The sequence below is a fragment of the Procambarus clarkii genome, chromosome 63 (genome assembly GCF_040958095.1).
Source record: "Procambarus clarkii isolate CNS0578487 chromosome 63, FALCON_Pclarkii_2.0, whole genome shotgun sequence".
Lineage (NCBI taxonomy): Eukaryota > Metazoa > Arthropoda > Malacostraca > Decapoda > Cambaridae > Procambarus > Procambarus clarkii.
This window is the reverse complement of record NC_091212.1, coordinates 10,329,791-10,352,634: the sequence shown is the minus strand read 5'-3', so window position 1 is coordinate 10,352,634 and position 22,844 is coordinate 10,329,791. Positions and strand designations below refer to the sequence as shown.

Below are 22,844 nucleotides of genomic sequence, written 5' to 3'. Positions count from 1 at the left end.
ATGTAGACAGCTCCGATCATTGCTAGTGATCGAAGCACTAGCATCGGATCATATATAGCTGGAATGGTCCCCAAGCCACTATGCATCAGAAAACTCTTGATCCCTGAAGGATTCGAACCTCGTCGAATGCGTTGAATACTTTTCGACTACGACTAGTAGTCGTCGACGAATACTTCGACGACTTCCAATACTTTTTGTTCAGCCAGTTTGGCCGAGTGGTTACAGTACTGGACACGCCAAGGGGAATGGGGGCCCTGACTGACCGGGTTCGAATCCTTCAGGAGTCAAGAGTTTGCTGATATTGACGACATTTCTGTTTGTCCTAGACCGTTATCAGTCGTTGAAAATGCTCAAATCCTTAACAAAATTTGCGACTTCATAATTAATTGTCCAGGACGGACTGAAAAGTCAATTTTTTTCAGATTTATGGGTTGGGTGTCTATTATTAATTATGTATAGTTGTCTCTGGTGTGAATGCCACTGTTACACTTAAGCTCACTTTTACAGTGGGCGACTGTACCTGTACGGTGTTGGTTGGCTATGATGGGCGCCAGAGGAAGTTCAAACACACTGCAGCCTGCGTTGCTCGGTTGCAGCCTTTCGCGTCTGGCTCTCTGCAACATAAGAGCCCTGATGATGCCAGAGCTGAGGAGCTGATCTTGCCCTTAGATATTAAAGGAGATAACACTCTCAGAGCGTGAAGGTATAGCCCTAGGCATGGTGACCTTACCGAAGCAAGTATATAAGACTCGGTGACAACGCCTATACCAGCAGACAGCACCGCTCTTGTGCCAGGTAAATCCACTACGGGCTCACCATATCCCGTGCTACTTGGAACTTGTTCCAAGTAGCTGAATCTATATCAACAACAGCTTATACCAAGAGACACCCGTAATCCCCATAGAGCATGATCTAAAAAGAATGAAGATAAACAGAAATATTTCAGCAGCGACCGAACCTCTTTACCATCGGAGTCATCAACCGTTGGTGTGCTCTAGCAGACCATCTAATTACAGCCACTTGTGTTAACAGTCTGAAGACCCCGACTCGTTTGGTAGTTAGCAAGGCCCAGCGGGAGGCTGCAAGAGGCGGGTGGAGAGTATTGTATTACCTCCCTCTGCCATTAACCTTATGTTATGTAATGAAGTACGAAGTAATACAGTGAATACATGATAAATGCCAGCACTGTGATAGAGCACATTACGGTGTGTTAGCATGTCATTATAGTACATATGTACTGATCTATAACAAGCGTAGTGACACTGTATTAATGAGCATTATACAAATTTGTTTAAAGCCCAATATGCAGTGAGTCAGATAAAGTAAACTATATGACACTTATGATGCCACATGTGAGATATGACACTTATGGTGCCACATGTGAGATATGACACTTATAGTACCACATGTGAGATATGACACTTATGGTGCCACATGTGAGATATGACACTTATAGTGTCACTTGTGAGATATGACACTTATAGTGCCACTTGTGAGATATGACACTTATAGTGCCACATGTGAGATATGACACTTATAGTGTCACTTGTGAGATATGACACTTATGATGCCACATGTGAGATATGACACGTATGATGCCACATGTGAGATATGACACTTATAGTGCCACTTGTGAGATATGACACTCATGATGCCACTTGTGAGATATGACAATTATGGTGCCACATGTGAGATATGACACTTATAGTGCCACTTGTGAGAAATGACACGTAAGATGCCACATGTGAGATATGACACTTATGGTGCCACATGTGAGATATGACACTTATAGTGCCACTTGTGAGATATGACACTTATGGTGCCACATGTGAGATATGACACTCATGATGCCACTTGTGAGATATGACACTTATGGTGCCACATGTGAGATATGACACTCATGATGCCACATGTGAGATATGACACTCATGATGCCACATGTGAGATATGACACTCATGGTGCCACACATGAGACATGACACTCATGGTGCCACATATGAGACATGACACTTATGGTGCCACACATGAGACATGACACTCATGGTGCCACACATGAGACATGACACTTATGGTGCCACACATGAGACAAGACACTCGTGGTGCCACATATGAGACATGACACTCATGGTGCCACACATGAGACATGACACTTATGGTGCCACACATGAGACATGACACTCATGGTGCCACATATGAGACAAGACACTCATGGTGCCACATATGAGACATGACACTCATGGTGCCACACATGAGACATGACACTTATGGTGCCACACATGAGACAAGACACTCGTGGTGCCACATATGAGACATGACACTTATGGTGCCACATATGAGACATGACACTCGTGGTGCCACATATGAGACATGACACTCATGGTGCCACATATGAGACATGACACTCGTGGTGCCATATATGAGACATGACACTTATGGTGCCACATATGAGACATGACACTTATGGTGCCACACATGAGACATGACACTCGTGGTGCCACATATGAGACAAGACACTCGTGGTGCCACATATGAGACATGACACTTATGGTGCCACATATGAGACATGACACTTATGGTGCCACACATGAGACATGACACTCGTGGTGCCACACATGAGACATAACACTCGTGGTGCCACATATGAGACAAGACACTTATGGTGCCACATATGAGACATGACACTTATGGTGCCACATGAGACATGACACTCGTGGTGCCACATATGAGACATGACACTCGAGGTGCCACATATGAGACATGACACTCATGGTGCCACATATGAGACATGACACTCGAGGTGCCACATATGAGACATGACACTCATGGTGCCATATATGAGACATGACACTCATGGTGCCACATATGAGACAAGACACTCATGGTGCCACATATGAGACATGACACTCGAGGTGCCACATATGAGACATGACACTCATGGTGCCACATATGAGACATGACACTCGAGGTGCCACATATGAGACATGACACTCATGGTGCCACATATGAGACATGACACTCATGGTGCCACATATGAGACAAGACACTCATGGTGCCACATATGAGACATGACACTCATGGTGCCACATATGAGACAAGATACTCATGGTGCCACATATGAGACATGACACTCGTGGTGCCACATATGAGACATGACACTCGTGGTGCCACATATGAGACATGACACTTATGGTGCCACATATGAGACATGACACTTATGGTGCCACACATGAGACATGACACTCGTGGTGCCACATATGAGACAAGACACTCGTGGTGCCACATATGAGACATGACACTTATGGTGCCACATATGAGACATGACACTTATGGTGCCACACATGAGACATGACACTCGTGGTGCCACATATGAGACAAGACAGTCATGGTGCCACATATGAGACAAGACACTCATGGTGCCACATATGAGACACGACACTCATGGTGCCACATATGAGACAAGACACTCATGGTGCCACATATGAGACACGACACTCATGGTGCCACATATGAGACACGACACTCATGGTGCCACATATGAGACATGACACTCACGCTGCCACATGAGACTTATTTACCTGAATTTACCCGAGGGCCACTAATACTAGTGGCCTCGACGAGAACAGGAAGCCGGCGGCTTGTCAAAGACCATTTGCCCTGATGATTTCTTCCAGCTGTATTTTAACCCCAACAGAGATTTGGCGATTAAGGCTTCGGCGGGTAGGCAGTTCCACGCCTGTCTGCATGTCTGCGATAATCCAGGTCGGGGCGCACCACAGACTTATACAATTGAATCACTACCTTCTTTTCTTTAAAGGTCAAGGTACGCTTGATTACTCTCAGGGTTTGGTTATTAGGGAGTCGGTCGGCCGAGCGGACAGCACGCTGGACTGTGATCCTGTGGTCCCGGGTTCGATCCCGGGCGCCGGCGAGAAACAATGGGCAGAGTTTCTTTCAGCCTATGCCCCCTGTTACCTAGCAGTAAATAGGTACCTGGGTGTTAGTCAGCTGTCACGGGCTGCTTCCTGGGGGTGGAGGCCTGGTCGAGGACCGGGCCGCGGGGACACTAAAGCCCCGAAATCCTCTCAAGATAACCTCAAGATAGCTTGTTTTAACTGTCGCTCCTACTTGTTTGTGCATCTTTGAGTGAGTGATTCTGACTGCAAAGTTCTTTTCTTCATCTGTCTCTTGTAAGGTAAAGCTGTCAATATTTGCAGTCTCCGTGGTGTAGTGGTAAGACACTCGCCTGGCGTTCCGCGAGCGCTATGTCATGGGTTCGTATCCTGGCCGGGGAGGATTTACTGGGCGCAATTCCTTAACTGTAGCCTCTGTTTAACGCAACAGTAAAATGTGTACTTGGATGAAAAAACGATTCTTTGCGGCAGGGGATCGTATTCCAGGGACCATAGGATTAAGGACTTGCCCGAAACGCTACGCGTACTAGTGGCTGTACAAGAATGTAACAACTCTTGTATATATCTCAAAAAAAAAAAAAAAAAAATATGGTAGTTGTGGCGAGGATTGTTGTGCCCCCCACATGCAAGGTCTTGTATTTATCGACATTGAAAGGCATTTGCCAGTCTTCTGACCATTTGTGTTAATGTGGATCTCTTTGTAAGGTCTCAATACCATTTTTACGTCCCATTTTACCATATATCTTAGTGTCATCTGCAAATTTGATGATGTAGTTTGTAATATTCTCATCTATGTCACTGATGTATGTGACAAACAGGGTTGGCCCCAAAATGAACCCCTGTGGCACCCCAGTTACCACATTTCCCCAGTCAGAATCATTCCCATTTAGCGCGACCCTTTGCTTTCTATGTCTTTAACCATTGTTTTATCCATTCCAGTATTCTCCCATTTATTCCATGTGCCTGTAATTTTCTTGCTAGTCTTTCATGTGGCACCTTGTCAAAAGCTTTAGCAATGTCTTTGTAAGTTACATCTACCGGAAGTCCTTTGTCAGAATAGCCGGATATAGTGTCCAGAAATGTGAGCAGGTTAGTGAGGCAGGATCTCTTAACAAATCCAAGTTGCGTTGATTTTGCAAGATTGTTCTCAGTGAGATGTTGCATGATTCCCTCCCTCAAGATGCTCTCCGTGACCGTGCAGGTGTGTGATGTCAAGCTGATCGGGCGGTAGCTCTCTGCCGAGCTCTTTCTGCCTTTCTTGAAAATAGGGGTGACATTTGCATATTTTCAATCTTGGGGAACTATCCCTTGGTGCAGGGATAGGTCCCTGCACCAAGGAGACTGAGGAGCGCCACAGGGATTTTCTGAAAAGGAGTTTCAGTGGTGTCACATGCTGGTGCCTCATAGTGCCACATGAGATATGACACTTGTCTCATGTGGTGAATACTGGATGGTGAACACCGGATAGTGATCGCTGGATGGTGGTCGTTGGATGTTGGTCGCTGGATGGTGGTCGCTGGATAGTGGTCGCTGGATGGTGGTCGTTGCATGTTGGTCACTGGATGTTGGTCGCTGGATAGTGGTCGCTGGATGGTGGTCGCTGGATAGTGGTTGCTGGATAGTGATCGCTGGATGGTGGTCGTTGGATGGTGGTCGCTGGATAGTGGTCGCTGGATAGTGGTCGCCGGCACGAGTAACCTGTTGCACGCCCAGCATTGATTTTCTCAACCTGTTCCCCTAGTGCCGGTCAACAAGAGGCGTGAGTTAGCATAGGTCGGTCCTGCTCTCTCTTCTTCTCCTGCCAGGAGTGGATAGGATGGGCTGGCTTTGGTAAATAATATTCATTACTCCCACTCTGTCTCTGTGTCTCATCACCTCTTGTGAAGAGTCTCTCATCAGCACCTCGTTTTCTTTCAGGTGTTTGTGAGGGGTGACACATGTAGAGGAAAGTGGCCCGGTGCAGCCATATTATTTAAAGTACCTTTACCCTCAAGGAAAGTATAAGTCTCTTGGTTGTGTAAGACAGGGTGGACAAAGACACTCTCTAGCACGGGATGGGACACGAACAAGGGGACACAGGTGGAAACTGAGTACCCACATGAGCCACAGGGACGTTTAAGAACTTTTTCAGTGTCAGAGTAGTTAACAGATGGAATGCATTAGGCAGTGATGTGGTGGAGGCTGACTCCATACACAGTTTCAAATATGATATGAGCCCAGTAGGCTCAGGAAAATGTACACCAGTTGATTGGCAGTTGAGAGGCGGGACCAAAGAGCTCTGGCTCTTTGGTATTTTGGTTTCCTGGACAAGACCCGTCCTAGTCACAGCCACTGTAGTCAACGACCACAACAGGAGCCACTCACCTCCTGTGGAGCTAGGAGCACCACAGGAGGAGCCCGGAGCACCACAGGAGAAGCCCGGAGCACCACAGGAGAAGCCCGGAGCACCACAGGAGGAGCCCGGAGCACCACAGGAGGAACCCGGAGCACCACAGGAGGAGCACCACAGGAGGAGCCCGGAGCACCACAGGAGGAGCCCGGAGCACCCAGAAGTCCGGAGCACCACAGGAGGAACCCGGAGCACCACAGGAGGTGCCCGGAGCACCACAGGAGGAGCACCACAGGAGGAGCCACAGGAGACAATTACAGGCACATAGCATAAGTGATAGAATGCTAGACTGGATTAAACAATGGTTAAAACAAAGAAACAAGGAGGAGGAGCCCGGAGCACCACAGGAGGAGCCCGGAGCACCACAGGAGTCCGGAGCACCACACGAGGACCCCGGAGCACCACACGAGGACCCCGGAGCACCACAGGAGGAGCCCGAAGCAACACACGAGGAGCCCGGAGCACCACACGAGGACCCCGGAGCACCACAGGAGCCCGAAGCACCACACGAGGAGCCCGGAGCACCACACGAGGAGCCCGGAGCACTACACGAGGAGCCCGGAGCACCACAGGAGCCCGAAGCAACACACGAGGAGCCCGAAGCACCACACGAGGAGCCCGGAGCACCACACGAGGAGCCCGGAGCACCACACGAGGAGTCCGGAGCACCACACGAGGAGCCCGGAGCACCACACGAGGAGCCCGGAGCACCACAGGAGCCCGAAGCAACACACGAGGAGCCCGAAGCACCACAGGAGGAGCCCGGAGCACCACACGAGGAGCTCGGAGCACCACACGAGGACCCCGGAGCACCACAGGAGCCCGAAGCAACACACGAGGAGCCCGAAGCACCACACGAGGAGCCCGGAGCACCACACGAGGAGCCCGGAGCACTACACGAGGAGCCCGGAGCACCACAGGAGGAGCCCGAAGCACCACACGAGGAGCCCGGAGCACCACACGAGGAGCCCGGAGCACTACACGAGGAGCCCGAAGCACCACACGAGGAGCCCGGAGCACCACACGAGGAGCCCGAAGCACCACACGAGGAGCCCGGAGCACCACACGAGGAGCCCGGAGCACCACACGAGGAGCCCGGAGCACCACACGAGGAGCCCGAAGCACCACACGAGGAGCCCGGAGCACCACACGAGGAGCCCGGAGCACCACAGGAGGAGCCCGAAGCACCACACGAGGAGCCCGAAGCACCACACGAGGACCCCGGAGCACCACACGAGGAGCCCGGAGCACCACACGAGGAGCCCGAAGCAACACACGAGGAGCCCGGAGCACCACACGAGGAGCCCGGAGCACCACAGGAGGAGCCCGAAGCACCACACGAGGAGCCCGGAGCACCACACGAGGAGCCCGAAGCACCACAGGAGGAGCCCGAAGCACCACACGAGGAGCCCGGAGCACCACAGGAGGAGCCCGAAGCACCACACGAGGAGCCCGAAGCACCACAGGAGGAGCCCGAAGCACCACACGAGGAGCCCGGAGCACCACAGGAGGAGCCCGGGTGAAGGCTGTGCTGTGACCTGGTACATGTACACATGATGATGTAAGGTCAAGGAGGAGTGTACACACCGCGGTGCACCACCGTCACAGCCTGACAGCCTCCAGGAGGGGACGAACCGTCCCAACATGTGTGAGGTAGTGAAGACGGGAAAGGGAAAGAGGAGGCCAAGAGGTACATTATAATGGGAAGGAAACTAAAGAAATCGAAAAAAACGAGACTAACATCGGGAGCAATATAGGAAGATGATAAACATAAGAACGCCATTTAAAAGCCTACATAAAAAGAGACTCTTTCCAAACAATGTAGAGAGGCTGTGTAAGAACAACACTAGAAGAGGCACCAGCCTGGAGTACTCACCTTGTGAAGCACACAACCAAAATGGAAAAAGTGCCAGACTTGAGAGGCTTAAGCTACAAGGACAGGTTAAGGGCACTAAATCTCACAACCGTGGAGGAGACAAGATACAATGGGAATACAACAACAACAACAACACATAATAAAGGGGTAATAGACAAGGTGGATAAATACAGCCTCATTAAAGTGAAGAAAATCTACACAGTGACAATCACTACACAATCTCTATACAACATCTTCATTGCAAGTTCGGAAAAATTCGAACGTCAGGGCAGTTGAATTATAAGGTAAGAGGTAGAAGAAGGCATGTAGACGGGGTGTGGAGAGCTAGACCTCACTTGCCCCGTAGTCTCTGTTAGGTAAGCATTGTTAGGCAGCTCCACCTCTTCCTCAACCACCACCAGGAGAGTGCTCAGGTGAAATAAATACTGACTGAAAACTCGAAATTGAGGGAGAATAATGGAATAATGGATCAACTCAGCCGATAGAGGCACCTATCCATGGTAGTGGACAGGAGTGAGTTGACCAACCAACGCTCCTGTCCCCTATCAGAATTGGCTATGGAACAACCGGAACCAATCCACCTTGGAAGAATCAAAGCAGCCCAGAATTAATGAGTAATATTAATCCCATGCAGATCACACCCTATATTAATCCCATATTAATCACACCTGCAGATGGAGTAGAGTTACGGGAAAGGGTGATAGAGGAGCACAGATGACGTGGAGAGCAAAACTAGTAGACACACCAGACAAGCATTTCTTAAAACAGCATATTACACAACCAACCAGAATAAAGGGAGAGGAGCCACTAACAACACTGTCTATGTCTTCATATACAAGGAGTCACAGTGGGTTGTGAGAGTACATAACATTGGTGTTCGCACATTCTTGCAAAGCCACTGACATGCATAGCGTTTCGGGCAGACTTTCTGTTTACCCAAAATGGGGCAGATCTTGAAGATGATGAGAGATTACAGGCGTGGGGGGGGGACTAGAGTATGATGAGGGAGTGACGGGTGAAGGGAGGAATGACGGGTGAAGGGAGGAATGACGGGTGAAGGGAAGAATGACGGGTGAAGGGAGGAGTGACGGGTGAAGGGAAGAATGACGGGTGAAGGGAGGAATGACGGGTGAAGGGAAGAATGACGGGTGAAGGGAGGAATGACGGGTGAAGGGAAGAATGACGGGTGAAGGGAGGAATGACGGGTGAAGGGAAGAATGACGGGTGAAGGGAGGAATGACGGGTGAAGGGAAGAATGACGGGTGAAGGGAGGAATGACGGGTGAAGGGAAGAATGACGGGTGAAGGGAGGAATGACGGGTGAAGGGAAGAATGACGGGTGAAGGGAGGAATGACGGGTGAAGGGAAGAATGACGGGTGAAGGGAGGAATGACGGGTGAAGGGAAGAATGACGGGTGAAGGGAGGAATGACGGGTGAAGGGAAGAATGACGGGTGAAGGGAGGAATGACGGGTGAAGGGAAGAATGACGGGTGAAGGGAGGAATGACGGGTGAAGGGAAGAATGACGGGTGAAGGGAGGAATGACGGGTGAAGGGAAGAATGACGGGTGAAGGGAGGAATGACGGGTGAAGGGAAGAATGACGGGTAAAGGGAAGAATGACGGGTGAAGGGAAGAATGATGGGTGAAGGGAGGAATGACGGGTGAAGGGAAGAATGATGGGTGAAGGGAAGAATGACGGGTGAAGGGAAGAATGACGGGTGAAGGGAGGAATGACGGATGAAGGGAAGAATGATGGGTGAAGGGAAGAATGACGGGTGAAGGGAAGAATGACGGGTGAAGGGAGGAATGACGGGTGAAGGGAAGAATGACGGGTGAAGGGAGGAATGACGGGTGAAGGGAAGAATGATGGGTGAAGGGAAGAATGACGGGTGAAGGGAAGAATGACGGGTGAAGGGAGGAATGACGGGTGAAGGGAAGAATGACGGGTGAAGGGAGGAATGACGGGTGAAGGGAAGAATGACGGGTGAAGGGAGGAGTGACGGGTGAAGGGAAGAATGACGGGTGAAGGGAGGAGTGACGGGTGAAGGGAAGAATGACGGGTGAAGGGAGGGTGAGAGAGGAGTGAGGGAGTGCTGTTGGACAGGTATGGAAGAAAGGAGACAGGATACTAGGAAGGAGTATTGATGGTGCGGGAACAGAATGGGAGGAAGGGAGGGTAGGAAGAAAGGCAGGCAGGCAGGAAGGAAGGAAGGAAGAGTTGGTTTTGGAAGGAGTGTGAAGGAGGGAGGGAAGGAAGGGCACAATAACCAGGACCCTCCCCCACCTGCAGTGTGTGAGAGCGGCCAAGCAGCAGCAGCCGTGTAGCTAAGTGTTTAAGCCGTGTTGGTGTGTAATACACTATCGGATGGCCTAGTGGCGTATCCCCCCACCACCACCTCTCAACACTGGAGATGCTACTGACACACTGACCCACCTGTGTCTCTCAACAGTGTGTGTGTAGGTCGCGGGGAGAAGACTAAATACAAATGCACACGGCAGGGTAAGCGAGCCTTCATGTTAAGCGTAGGTATAGCGAGGGCGCGCCTCCTATAGCGTGGGGGAAAGGAATGGGGTATTATGCTGGGGTCCTACTACTCTACCAGGGGTCTGGGGGAGCCCTGGGGGCGGAGGGCCGTCCACAGGGCCTGCCCTACACCCCATTCCTTCCCTCACACTAGGGTGTATGGTCACTCATTCATTATTCCGAGGGGTAAGTTGGCCAAAGTAATATCCGAGTACTGATAATCTAAGGGGACGAGGGAAAATTTCCGCGGGGGTTGTGAGGGGTAGCGATCCTGCGCACCTGGTGTCGGGATGCCAGGTGTCGCCGACACTGTGCCTCAGACTGTGCCATCTCGGGTCGTAGATCACGTTGGGTGATTACCGGCGAATGGGGCGACCAGGGCGTAGTCAGACTCACGCTTCAGGAGGAGAAGTGTAATAAGAGTACAGGCGTTGTGAGGAGGGGAGCATCGGTGCGCACCTGGCAGGTGGCGGCCCCACCTGTTGATCAGCGCCGCCACAGGTCCCCTCATCGATCCGTCAGTGGCGCCCAGCACCTCTGTGAGGACGCACGCCGCTCTTGCCCGCCACATATTCTCAGCCGCACGCCCGCACACACCTACCCATACCACACACCGTCCGTCCGCAGGGCTACAGTCAGCATGCCCGTACCCTGAGGAGATTGGTAGTGGCGCTGCTACAGTTGCTGGTGATGGTGGCGGCCAGGCTTGACCTCGGGGGCGGCGCGCTGCTTCACTAGCGGAACCCCACTATCGCCGCTGGTAACCTCTGACCCGCCCCTCACCCAGGCACCTCCGTCGCCCCGAGCCTCTGCTCTCACTGCACAAGTGAGGCCAACATAATGGTCAGCAAGTCCCAGGTGTACTGACCACGGCGAGGAAGGTGCCGTGACCTGTGAGGTGTGGTGTACAGTACTCGCCTCACCCGTGCCCTCACCCAGCCTCCTCACCTACACACACCTAGATTTCCGCGAGGAAACGAGGCGTAACACGTGACGTTGTCAAGGGGTCAGGTGTGGTACCGGTAGGAACAGGTGTGGGGTGAGATTAACGTTTCCTGAGTCCTTCGCCAGGGTGCGCTCGCTGCCCTACGCCAGAGGACGCTCGGCTGCCCTACGCCAGGGAATACTCGGCTGCCCTACGCCAGGGGACGCTAGGCTGCCCTACGCTAGGGGACGCTAGGCTGCCCTACGCCAGGGAATACTCGGCTGCCCTACGCCAGGGGACGCTAGGCTGCCCTACGCCAGGGGACGCTAGGCTGCCCTACGCCAGGGGACGCTAGGCTGCCCTACGCCAGGGGACGCTAGGCTGCCCTGCGCCAGGGGACGCTAGGCTGCCCTACGCCAGGGGACGCTAGGCTGCCCTACGCCAGGGGACGCTAGGCTGCCCTACGCCAGGGGACGCTAGGCTGCCCTACGAGAGGGTACGCTCGGCTGCCGTACACCAGGGGACGCTAGGTTATCGTACGCCAGGGAACACTCGGCTGCCGTACGCCAGGGAACACTCGGCTGCCATACGCCAGGGGACGCTAGGCTGCCCTACGAGAGGGTACGCTCGGCTGCCGTACGACAGGGGACGCTAGGCTGCCCTTCACCAGGGGACGTTCGGCTGCCGTACGCCAGGGGACGCTAGGCTGCCCTACGAGAGGGTACGCTCGGCTGCCGTACGCCAGGGGACGCTCGGCTGCCCTTCACCAGGGGACGTTCGGCTGCCGTACGCCAGGGGACGCTCGGCTGCCCTTCGCCAGGGGACGCTCGGCTGCCCGACGCCAGGGGACGCTCGGCTGCCCGACGCCAGGGGACGCTCGGCTGCCCGACGCCAGGGGACGCTCGGCTGCCCGACGCCAGGGAACGCTCGGCTGCCCTTCGCCAGGGGACGCTCGGCTGCCAGACGCGCCCATCGCTCGCACGACACTCCAGCAGCGAGTAACAAGTGGCACATCGCGCCCCAGGTGAGGTGGGCGTGTGACAGGTGTGGTGGGAGGTGTGGCGGCCAGCTGGGGCCCAGCAGCAGCCGCCTCCACAGCCGCCCCGCGCAAGGTGAGTCTTCCCACTAGCCATACATGAAGTATTCCATTTCAGTAGTTGTAGTCTCAGAACATGTAGCGGAAGCGACGGTCTCGCTTCATGCAGGTCGGTGTTCAATCCCCGACCGTCCAAGTGGTTCTCGCTCTAAAAATCAGCGAGAACAACCAATTAATTATTACTAAATTACCAATTTAGACTTAAGCGTATTCTTGGCGTTGCGTAGTGTATATATATATATATATATATATATATATATATATATATATATATATATATATATATATATATATATATATATATATATATATATATATATATATATATATATATATAAAATAGACTACGCCTATTAGGTTAAGCCTATGATAAGTTAGGTTGTCCTCTTCGTTTTTAATTTCATGATTTTGGGCTTGGAACGATATATATATATATACAAAATTTTAATAGTACAGAAAGGAGGATAGATATATCCTAAGCTACTCTATTCCTTTGACATGTATCTTATTCTCTCAATAAACGCAACTCTACTCGAATAGTACAAAATGTGTACTTAGACTACTGGGTACAGCTTTGAGCAGGGTCGGTGTTCGATCCCCGACGGTCCAAGTGGTTGAGCACCATTCCTTCACTCCGTCCTTATCTACCATGGAGGCAGGCTGAGCCTACCTAATGCACGTCTTACTTTAACTTAGAATTGGTTAAAAGGTAAGGTAATTATCAAGAGAAAGCACTAAGTCATTACGACTATATAGCACTTGGAAGGGATATGTGGATAAGGCTTTAGGACAGGTGGGGGGGGGGAGAAGGGAGGAAATGGTGCCCAACCACTTGGACGGTCGGGGATTGAACGCCGACCTGTATGAAGCGAGTTCTAGGTCTGGCCACACACCGAGAACCTAGATCCTTCGGGGCCTTCTGAACCCCCGGAAATTGGGATTAAACATATTTTTAAAACCCCGGAAATTGGGATTAAACATATTTTTAAAACCCCGAAAATTGGGATTAAACATATTTTTAAACCCTCCGGAAATTGGAATTAAACATATTTTTAACCCCCCGGAAATTGGGATTAAACATTTTTAAACACCGGAAATTGGGATTAAACCTTTTTTAAACCCCCGGAAATTGGGATTAAACATATTTTTAAACCCCCGGAAATTGGGATTAAACATATTTTTAAACCCCCGGAAATTGGGATTAAACATTTTTAAACCCCCGGAAATTGGGATTAAACATATTTTTAAACCCCCGGAAATTGGGAGGTGTTGGGAGCCTAGAAAGGTTAGTAACAGTGATGGCGAAAATATAACAGTTTGTTTATAGTGATTTTCGTGAAAAGTGAAGATTGTGTGTAGTGAAGAAATTATGTTATAAAGATCCTGTGCAGTAATGATCGTGTAGAGAAGATCGTGTGTAGTGATGACCGTGTGTGGTGAAGATCGTGTGTAGTGAAGATCGTGTGTAGTGAAGATCGTGTGTAGTGAAGATCGTGTGTAGTGAAGATCGTGTGTAGTGAAGATCATATGTAGTGAAGATCATATGTAGTGAAGATCATATGTAGTGAAGATCATGTGTAGTGTAGTGAAGATCATGTGTAGTGTAGTGAAGATCATGTGTAGTGTAGTGAAGATCATGTGTAGTGTAGTGAAGATCGTGTGTAGATTAGTGAAGATCGTGTGTAGATTAGTGAAGATCGTGTGTAGATTAGTGAAGATCGTGTGTAGATTAGTGAAGATCTTGTGTAGTGAAGATCGTGTGTAGTGAAGATCGTGTGTAGTGAAGATCATGTGTAGTGTAGTGAAGATCGTGAGTAGTGAAGATCGTGAGTAGTGAAGATCGTGTGTAGTGAAGATCGTGTGTAGTGAAGACCGTGTGTAGTGAAGATCGTGTGTAGTGAAGATCGTGTGTAGTGAAGATCGTGTGTGGTGAAGATCGTGTGTGGTGAAGATCGTGTGTGGTGAAGATCGTGTGTGGTGAAGATCGTGTGTGGTGAAGATCGTGTGTGGTGAAGATCGTGTGTGGTGAAGATCGTGTGTGGTGAAGATCGTGTGTGGTGAAGATCGTGTGTGGTGAAAACCGTGTGTGGTGAAAAAACCGTGTGTGGTGAAGATCGTGTGTGGTGAAGATCGTGTGTGGTGAAGATCGTGTGTGGTGAAGATCGTGTGTGGTGAAGACCGTGTGTAGTGAAGATCGTGTGTGGTGAAGATCGTGTGTGGTGAAGATCGTATGCAGTAAAGACTGTGTAGTGAAGATCGTGTGTGGTGAAGATCGTGTGTAGTGAAGACTGTGTGCAGTGAAGATCGTGTGTGGTGAAGATCGTGTGTAGTGAAGACTGTGTGCAGTGAAGATCGTGAGTAGTGAAGATCGTGTGTAGTGAAGATCGTGTGTGGTGAAGATCGTGTGTGGTGAAGATCGTGTGTGGTGAAGATCGTGTGTGGTGAAGATCGTGTGTGGTGAAGATCGTGTGTGGTGAAAAACCGTGTGTGGTGAAGATCGTGTGTGGTGAAGATCGTGTGTGGTGAAGATCGTGTGTGGTGAAGATCGTGTGTGGTGAAGATCGTGTGTGGTGAAGATCGTGTGTGGTGAAAAACCGTGTGTGGTGAAGATCGTGTGTGGTGAAGATCGTGTGTGGTGAAGATCGTGTGTGGTGAAGATCGTGTGTGGTGAAGATCGTGTGTGGTGAAGATCGTGTGTGGTGAAGATCGTGTGTGGTGAAGATCGTGTGTGGTGAAGATCGTGTGTGGTGAAGATCGTGTGTGGTGAAGATCGTGTGTGGTGAAGATCGTGTGTGGTGAAAAACCGTGTGTGGTGAAGATCGTGTGTGGTGAAGATCGTGTGTGGTGAAGATCGTGTGTGGTGAAGATCGTGTGTGGTGAAGATCGTGTGTGGTGAAGATCGTGTGTGGTGAAAAACCGTGTGTGGTGAAGATCGTGTGTGGTGAAGATCGTGTGTGGTGAAGATCGTGTGTGGTGAAGATCGTGTGTGGTGAAGATCGTGTGTGGTGAAGATCGTGTGTGGTGAAGATCGTGTGTGGTGAAGACCGTGTGTAGTGAAGATCGTGTGTAGTGAAGATCATATGTAGTAAAGACTGTGTAGTGAAGATCGTGTGTAGTGAAGACTGTGTGCAGTGAAGATTGTGTGTGGTGAAGATCATATGTAGTAAAGACTGTGTAGTGAAGATTGTGCAGTGAAGATCGTGTGTAGTGAAGATCGTGTGTGTTGAAGATCGTGTGTGGTGAAGATCGTGTGTGGTGAAGATCGTGTGTGGTGAAGATCGTGTGTGGTGAAGATCGTGTGTGGTGAAGAACGTGTGTAGTGAAGATCGTGTGTAGTGAAGATCGTGTGTAGTGAAGATCGTGTGTAGTGAAGATCGTGTGTAGTGAAGATCGTGTGTGGTGAAGATCGTGTGCGGTGAAGATCGTGTGTGGTGAAGATCGTGTGTGGTGAAGATCGTGTGTGGTGAAGATCGTGTGTAGTGAAGATCGTGTGTAGTGAAGATCGTGTGTAGTGAAGATCGTGTGTAGTGAAGATCGTGTGTAGTAAAGACTGTGTGTAGTGAAAACCGTGTGTAGTGAAAACCGTGTGTAGTGAAGACTGTGTGCAGTGAAGATCGTGTGTACTCACCTATTTGTGCTTACGGGGGTTGAGCTCTTACTCTTTGGTCCCGCCACTCAACTGTCAATCAACTGGTGTACAGGTTCCTGAGCCTACTGGGCTCTATCATATCTACATTTGAAACTGTGTATGGAGTCAGCCTCCACCACATCACTGCCTAATGCATTCCACCTGTTAACTACTCTGACACTGACAAAATTCTTTCTAACGTCCCTGTGGCTCATCTGGGTACTCAGTTTCCACCTGTGTCCCCTTGTTCGCGTTCCTACCCGAGTTAAACAGTTTATCCTTATCTACCCTGTCAATTCCACTGAGAATTTTATAGGTAGTGATCATGTCTCCCCTTACTCTTCAGTCTTCCAGGGTCGTGAGGTGCATCTCACGTAGCCTTTCCTCGTAACTCATGCCTCTTAGTTCTGGGACTAGCCTAGTGGCATACCTCTGAATTTTTTCCAGCTCGTCTTGTGCTTGACAAGATACGGGCTCCATGCTGGGGCTGCATACTCCAGGATTGGTCTTACATATGTGGTGTACAAGATTCTGAATGATTCCTTACACAGGTTCCTGAACGCTGTTCTGGTGTTAGCCAGCCTCGTGTATGCCGCAGACGTTATTCTTTTTATGTGGGCTTCAGGAGACAGGTTTGGTGTGATATCAACTCCTAGATCTTTCTCTCTGTCCGTTTCATGAAGTACTTCATCTCCTATTCTGTATCCTATGTCTGACCTCCTGTTTCCACCGCCTAGTTTCATTACTTTGCATTTACTCAGGTTGAACTTTAACAACCATATGTTGGACCATTCACTCAGTCTGTCTAAGTCATCTTGTTGCCTCCTACTATCGTCCTCTGTTTTAATCCTCCTCATAATTTTTGCATCATCAGCAAACATTGAGAAGAACGAGTCTATACCCTCTGGAAGATCATTTACATATATCAGAAACAGTATAGGCCCAAGAACCGACCCCTGCGGTACTCCACTTGTAACGTCTCGCCAATCTGAGACCTCACCCCTCACACTGACTCGCTCTCTTCTGTTGTCTTCTGTGTGTAGTGAAGACCGTGTGTAGTCAAGACCGTGTGTAGTGAAGGCCGTGTGTAGTCAAGACCGTGTGTAGTGGGAAGCATTTGTTGGGAAGATCGTGTTAGTGAGGATAAAGTTGGCCAGACTGCCCGATTGTTTTTGGACTGCCAGAGAGCCTTCGACACCACTCCTCATGAGACGTGTACAAGTAAAAGGAGTCATCAGGCGACACAAGAATGTGCTCCAGTGGACTTTGAAGGAACCGCAAGACGGAGAGTGAGAATGAGAGGAAAACTTGAGAGTGGTTGAGATGTTACCAGCGTGGTTCCCACATGAGACCAGGACCTTCCTCGTTCCTGCAATGTAAATGATCCAACAGAAGGCACAGACCTCACAACGTTCCTCACAACTTCCTTATCATCCTCACAACGTTCCCTGATGATACAACAATTAAGGATAAATACGCTAGAAAGTTAAAAGAAGTTAAGGAATGACCCCAGAAAGCTGCAGAAATAGTACCACAGGTGGATGTAATCAAATGAGAGAGTAAATTCTCCTGGTATTGGATGAAGAAAAGTATTTGGAGTTGATCTCACTCCAAACCTGTCTGGCGATTCTCACACCAAAACCATACCTGCAATTGCATATGCAACGTTGACCAATAAAATATGTCTTTGGAAATCTGAATACATAATCAGTTTGGACCTTGTATTCCTTATAGGTCAAATTAATACTGGAATATAATAATAATAATAATAATAATAATAATAATAATAATAATAATAATAACAATAATAATAATAATTCATTGGGTCGGGGACAGGAAGCCAGAGTGTATTCATACACGTTAGGCTTATATCCAGTCTCTCTTATCTCTCTAATTCGACGTTAGGGGGGTGGGGGGGGGGCAAAGGTCGAATGACTGAGCCCCGCCCAGGATGCAACCCCCACAACAAGCTAATTAACTCCTGAGTACTTACTTACTACTAGGTGAACAGCCCCATTAGGTGAAAGCAAACGTGCCCAAGCATTTCTGTCCGCGCGGGATTCGAACCCGGAATTCTTGAGTGTGCGTTGACAACGAAGCCGACTGTACTACCTGGACCGTCTAAAGCGACAGACGAGCACAGTCGTTAAACACAAACCAGGCAGAATATAGTCCAGTGACACTAGACTAGTACTAGAGCTGAGAGGCATGAATTACGAGGAAAGCCTGAAGGAATTAACCCTCACGTCAGTGGAGAGACATGAGTTAGAGACACGAACACCTGACACAGTGTTCGGCAGTACGAACTAGCGAACAATGGCGGGAACTAAGTACCAAAAGGAGCTAAAGACATTACAAATACTTGTTATTGTTAGAGTGAACAACTGGAATGTGTTGGATGAACTGGAATGAAATGGTGGACACAGGCTCTACACCCAGCTTCAACTGCACATATAACAGAGGCTAAATGGCTGAGGAATGTGTACACTTCACCAGCTGAGTGAAGGATGAGAGGCGGGGACCAGGAGCTGGCACAAGTTAGTGAGACCTGACACATACAGACCTGTCAGCGTGGGTCCCCTGCAGGTGTGTGTGGGGCCGGCTGGGGCATCTAGTACACTCTACCCCACCCACCTGACACGCGGCCCCTCAAAGATTGAGGAAAGATATACACGTTCGTAAGTACTTGCGTAACTGCTTCGTGAATTTTACACCGACACATCTGGGTAAGTATGGCACCTTTTGTGTGGCGACGTGTTCACAAATGCCATCTATCTGGCCGCGATAGACTGTCACAACAGGATATACTAAGCCTGTGGTATTACCTCCAGTCATTAGTCTCGTATACCTTCATGCTGACTCTCTCGTGTGTAACCTGTATGATCAACCTCACTGTTGTTGCCATAATACTGGCTGCTGCTGGGTGTTGTTGCCATAATACTGGCTGCTGCTGGGTGTTGTTGCCATAATACTGGCTGCTGCTGCTGTGTTGTTGCCATAATACTGGCTGCTGCTGGGTGTTGTTGCCATAATACTGGCTGCTGCTGTGTGTTGTTGCCATAATACTGGCTGCTGCTGCTGTGTGTTGTTGCCATAATACTGGCTGCTGCTGCTGTGTTGTTGCCATAATACTGGCTGCTGCTGGGTGTTGTTGCCATAATACTGGCTGCTGCTGGGTGTTGTTGCCATAATATTGGCTGCTGCTGGGTGTTGTTGCCATAATACTGGCTGCTGCTGCTGTGTTGTTGCCATAATACTGGCTGCTGCTGGGTGTTGTTGCCATAATACTGGCTGCTGCTGTGTTGTTGCCATAATACTGGCTGCTGCTGGGTGTTGTTGCCATAATTCTGGCTGCTGTTGCTGTGTTGTTGCCATAATACTGGCTGCTGCTGCTGTGTGTTGTTGCCATAATACTGGCTGCTGCTGTGTTGTTGCCATAATACTGGCTGCTGCTGTGTGTGTTGTTGCCATAATACTGGCTGCTGCTGGGTGTTGTTGTTGCCATAATACTGGCTGCTGCTGTGTGTGTTGTTGCCATAATACTGGCTGCTGCTGTGTGTGTTGTTGCCATAATACTGGCTGCTGCTGTATGTTGTTGCCATAATACTGGCTGATGTGTGTTGTTGCCATAATACTTGCTGCTGCTGGGTGTTGTTGCCATAATACTGGCTGCTGCTGGGTGTTGTTGCCATAATACTGGCTGATGTGTGTTGTTGCCATAATACTTGCTGCTGCTGGGTGTTGTTGCCATAATACTGACTGCTGCTGGGTGTTGTTGCCATAATACTGGCTGCTGCTGCTGTGTTGTTGCCATAATACTGGCTGCTGCTGTGTGTGTTGTTGCCATAATACTGGCTGCTGCTGGGTGTTGTTGTTGCCATAATACTGGCTGCTGCTGTGTGTGTTGTTGCCATAATACTGGCTGCTGCTGTGTGTGTTGTTGCCATAATACTGGCTGCTACTGGGTGTTGTTGCCATAATACTGGCTGATGTGTGTTGTTGCCATAATACTTGCTGCTGCTGGGTGTTGTTGCCATAATACTGACTGCTGCTGGGTGTTGTTGCCATAATACTGGCTGCTGCTGCTGTGTTGTTGCCATAATACTGGCTGCTGCTGTATGTTGTTGCCATAATACTGGCTGCTGCTGGGTGTTGTTGCCATAATACTGGCTGCTGCTGCTGTGTTGTTGCCATAATACTGGCTGCTGCTGTATGTTGTTGCCATAATACTGGCTGCTGCTGCTGTGTTGTTGCCATAATACTGGCTGCTGCTGGGTGTTGTTGCCATAATACTGGCTGCTGCGTTGTTGCCATAATACTGGCTGCTGATGTGTGTTGTTGCCATAATACTGACTGCTGCTGGGTGTTGTTGCCATAATACTGGCTGCTGCTGTGTGTTGTTGCCATAATACTGGCTGCTGCTGGGTGTTGTTGCCATAATACTGGCTGCTGCTGGGTATTGTTGCCATAATACTGACTGCTGCTGTGTGTTGTTGCCATAATACTGGCTGCTGCTGTGTTGTTGCCATAATACTGGCTGCTGTGTGTTGTTGCCATAATACTGGCTGCTGCTGGGTGTTGTTGCCATAATACTGGCTGCTGCTGCTGGGTGTTGTTGCCATAATACTGGCTGCTGCTGCTGTGTTGTTGCCATAATACTGGCTGCTGCTGGGTGTTGTTGCCATAATACTGGCTGCTGCTGCTGGGTGTTGTTGCCATAATACTGGCTGCTGCTGGGTGTTGTTGCCATAATACTGGCTGCTGCTGGGTGTTGTTGCCATAATACTGGCTGCTGCTGGGTGTTGTTGCCATAATACTGGCTGCTGCTGTGTGTTGTTGCCATAATACTTGCTGCTGCTGGGTGTTGTTGCCATAATACTGGCTGCTGCTGTGTGTTGTTGCCATAATACTGGCTGCTGCTGTGTGTTGTTGCCATAATACTGGCTGCTGCTGTGTTGTTGCCATAATACTGGCTGCTGCTGCTGCTGTGTTGTTGCCATAATACTGGCTGCTGTGTGTTGTTGCCATACTACTGACTGCTGCTGGGTGTTGTTGCCATAATACTGGCTGCTGCTGGGTGTTGTTGCCATAATACTGGCTGCTGCTGTGTTGTTGCCATAATACTGACTGCTGCTGTGTGTTGTTGCCATAATACTGACTGCTGCTGTGTGTTGTTGCCATAATACTGGCTGCTGCTGTGTGTTGTTGCCATAATACTGGCTGCTGCTGCTGTGTTGTTGCCATAATACTGGCTGCTGCTGTGTGTTGTTGCCATAATACTGGCTGCTGCTGGGTGTTGTTGCCATAATACTGGCTGCTGCTGCTGTGTGTTGTTGCCATAATACTGGCTGCTGCTGTGTGTTGTTGCCATAATACTGGCTGCTGCTGGGTGTTGTTGCCATAATACTGGCTGCTGCTGGGTGTTGTTGCCATAATACTGGCTGCTGTGTGTTGTTGCCATAATACTGGCTGCTGCTGTGTGTTGTTGCCATAATACTGGCTGCTGTGTGTTGTTGCCATAATACTGGCTGCTGCTGTGTGTTGTTGCCATAATACTGGCTGCTGCTGGGTATTGTTGCCATAATACTGACTGCTGCTGTATGTTGTTGCCATAATACTGGCTGCTGCTGGGTGTTGTTGCCATAATACTGGCTGCTGCTGCTGTGTGTTGTTGCCATAATACTGGCTGCTGCTGGGTGTTGTTGCCATAATACTGGCTGCTGCTGGGTGTTGTTGCCATAATACTTGCTGCTGCTGGGTGTTGTTGCCATAATACTGGCTGCTGCTGGGTGTTGTTGCCATAATACTGGCTGCTGCTGCTGTGTGTTGTTGCCATAATACTGGCTGCTGCGTTGTTGCCATAATACTGGCTGCTGCTGGGTGTTGTTGCCATAATACTGGCTGCTGCTGCTGTGTTGTTGCCATAATACTGGCTGCTGCTGGGTGTTGTTGCCATAATACTGGCTGCTGCTGGGTGTTGTTGCCATAATACTTGCTGCTGGGTGTTGTTGCCATAATACTGACTGCTGTTGGGTGTTGTTGCCATAATACTGGCTGCTGCTGTGTTGTTGCCATAATACTGGCTGCTGCTGGGTGTTGTTGCCATAATACTTGCTGCTACTGTGTGTTGTTGCCATAATACTGGCTGCTGCTGCTGTGTTGTTGCCATAATACTGGCTGCTGCTGCTGTGTGTTGTTGCCATAATACTGGCTGCTGCTGGGTGTTGTTGCCATAATACTGGCTGCTGCTGTGTGTTGTTGCCATAATACTGGCTGCTGCTGCTGTGTTGTTGCCATAATACTGGCTGCTGCTGGGTGTTGTTGCCATAATACTGGCTGCTGCTGCTGTGTTGTTGCCATAATACTGGCTGCTGCTGCTGTGTTGTTGCCATAATACTGGCTGCTGCTGGGTGTTGTTGCCATAATACTGGCTGCTGCTGCTGTGTGTTGTTGCCATAATACTGGCTGCTGCTGCTGTGTGTTGTTGCCATAATA

At 49.7% G+C, this 22,844-nt stretch overlaps 2 protein-coding genes across 2 annotated transcripts in view; both read left to right on the top strand.

The window, feature by feature from the left end:
- Positions 1 to 6,581: 6,581 nt before the first annotated feature.
- LOC138354493 (uncharacterized) lies at positions 6,582 to 7,823 on the top strand. Its single transcript, XM_069308849.1, has one exon. It carries the CDS (start codon positions 6,582 to 6,584, stop codon positions 7,821 to 7,823), a length of 1,242 nt encoding a protein of 413 aa, XP_069164950.1.
- A 3,410-nt stretch (positions 7,824 to 11,233) lies between these two features.
- The window catches only part of LOC138349787 (ras-specific guanine nucleotide-releasing factor 1-like), an 86,605-nt gene continuing 74,994 nt past the window's right edge, over positions 11,234 to 22,844 (top strand). The window contains exon 1 of the mRNA XM_069308845.1: positions 11,234 to 12,737. The gene's annotated coding sequence lies outside the window, so the exon portion shown is untranslated. The remainder of the gene's footprint in view (positions 12,738 to 22,844) is intronic.

Excerpts from the sequence above, each read along its gene's own strand:
- LOC138354493 (XM_069308849.1), top strand. The coding sequence starts at position 6,582 with ATGCTAGACTGGATTAAACAATGGTTAAAACAAAGAAACAAGGAGGAG.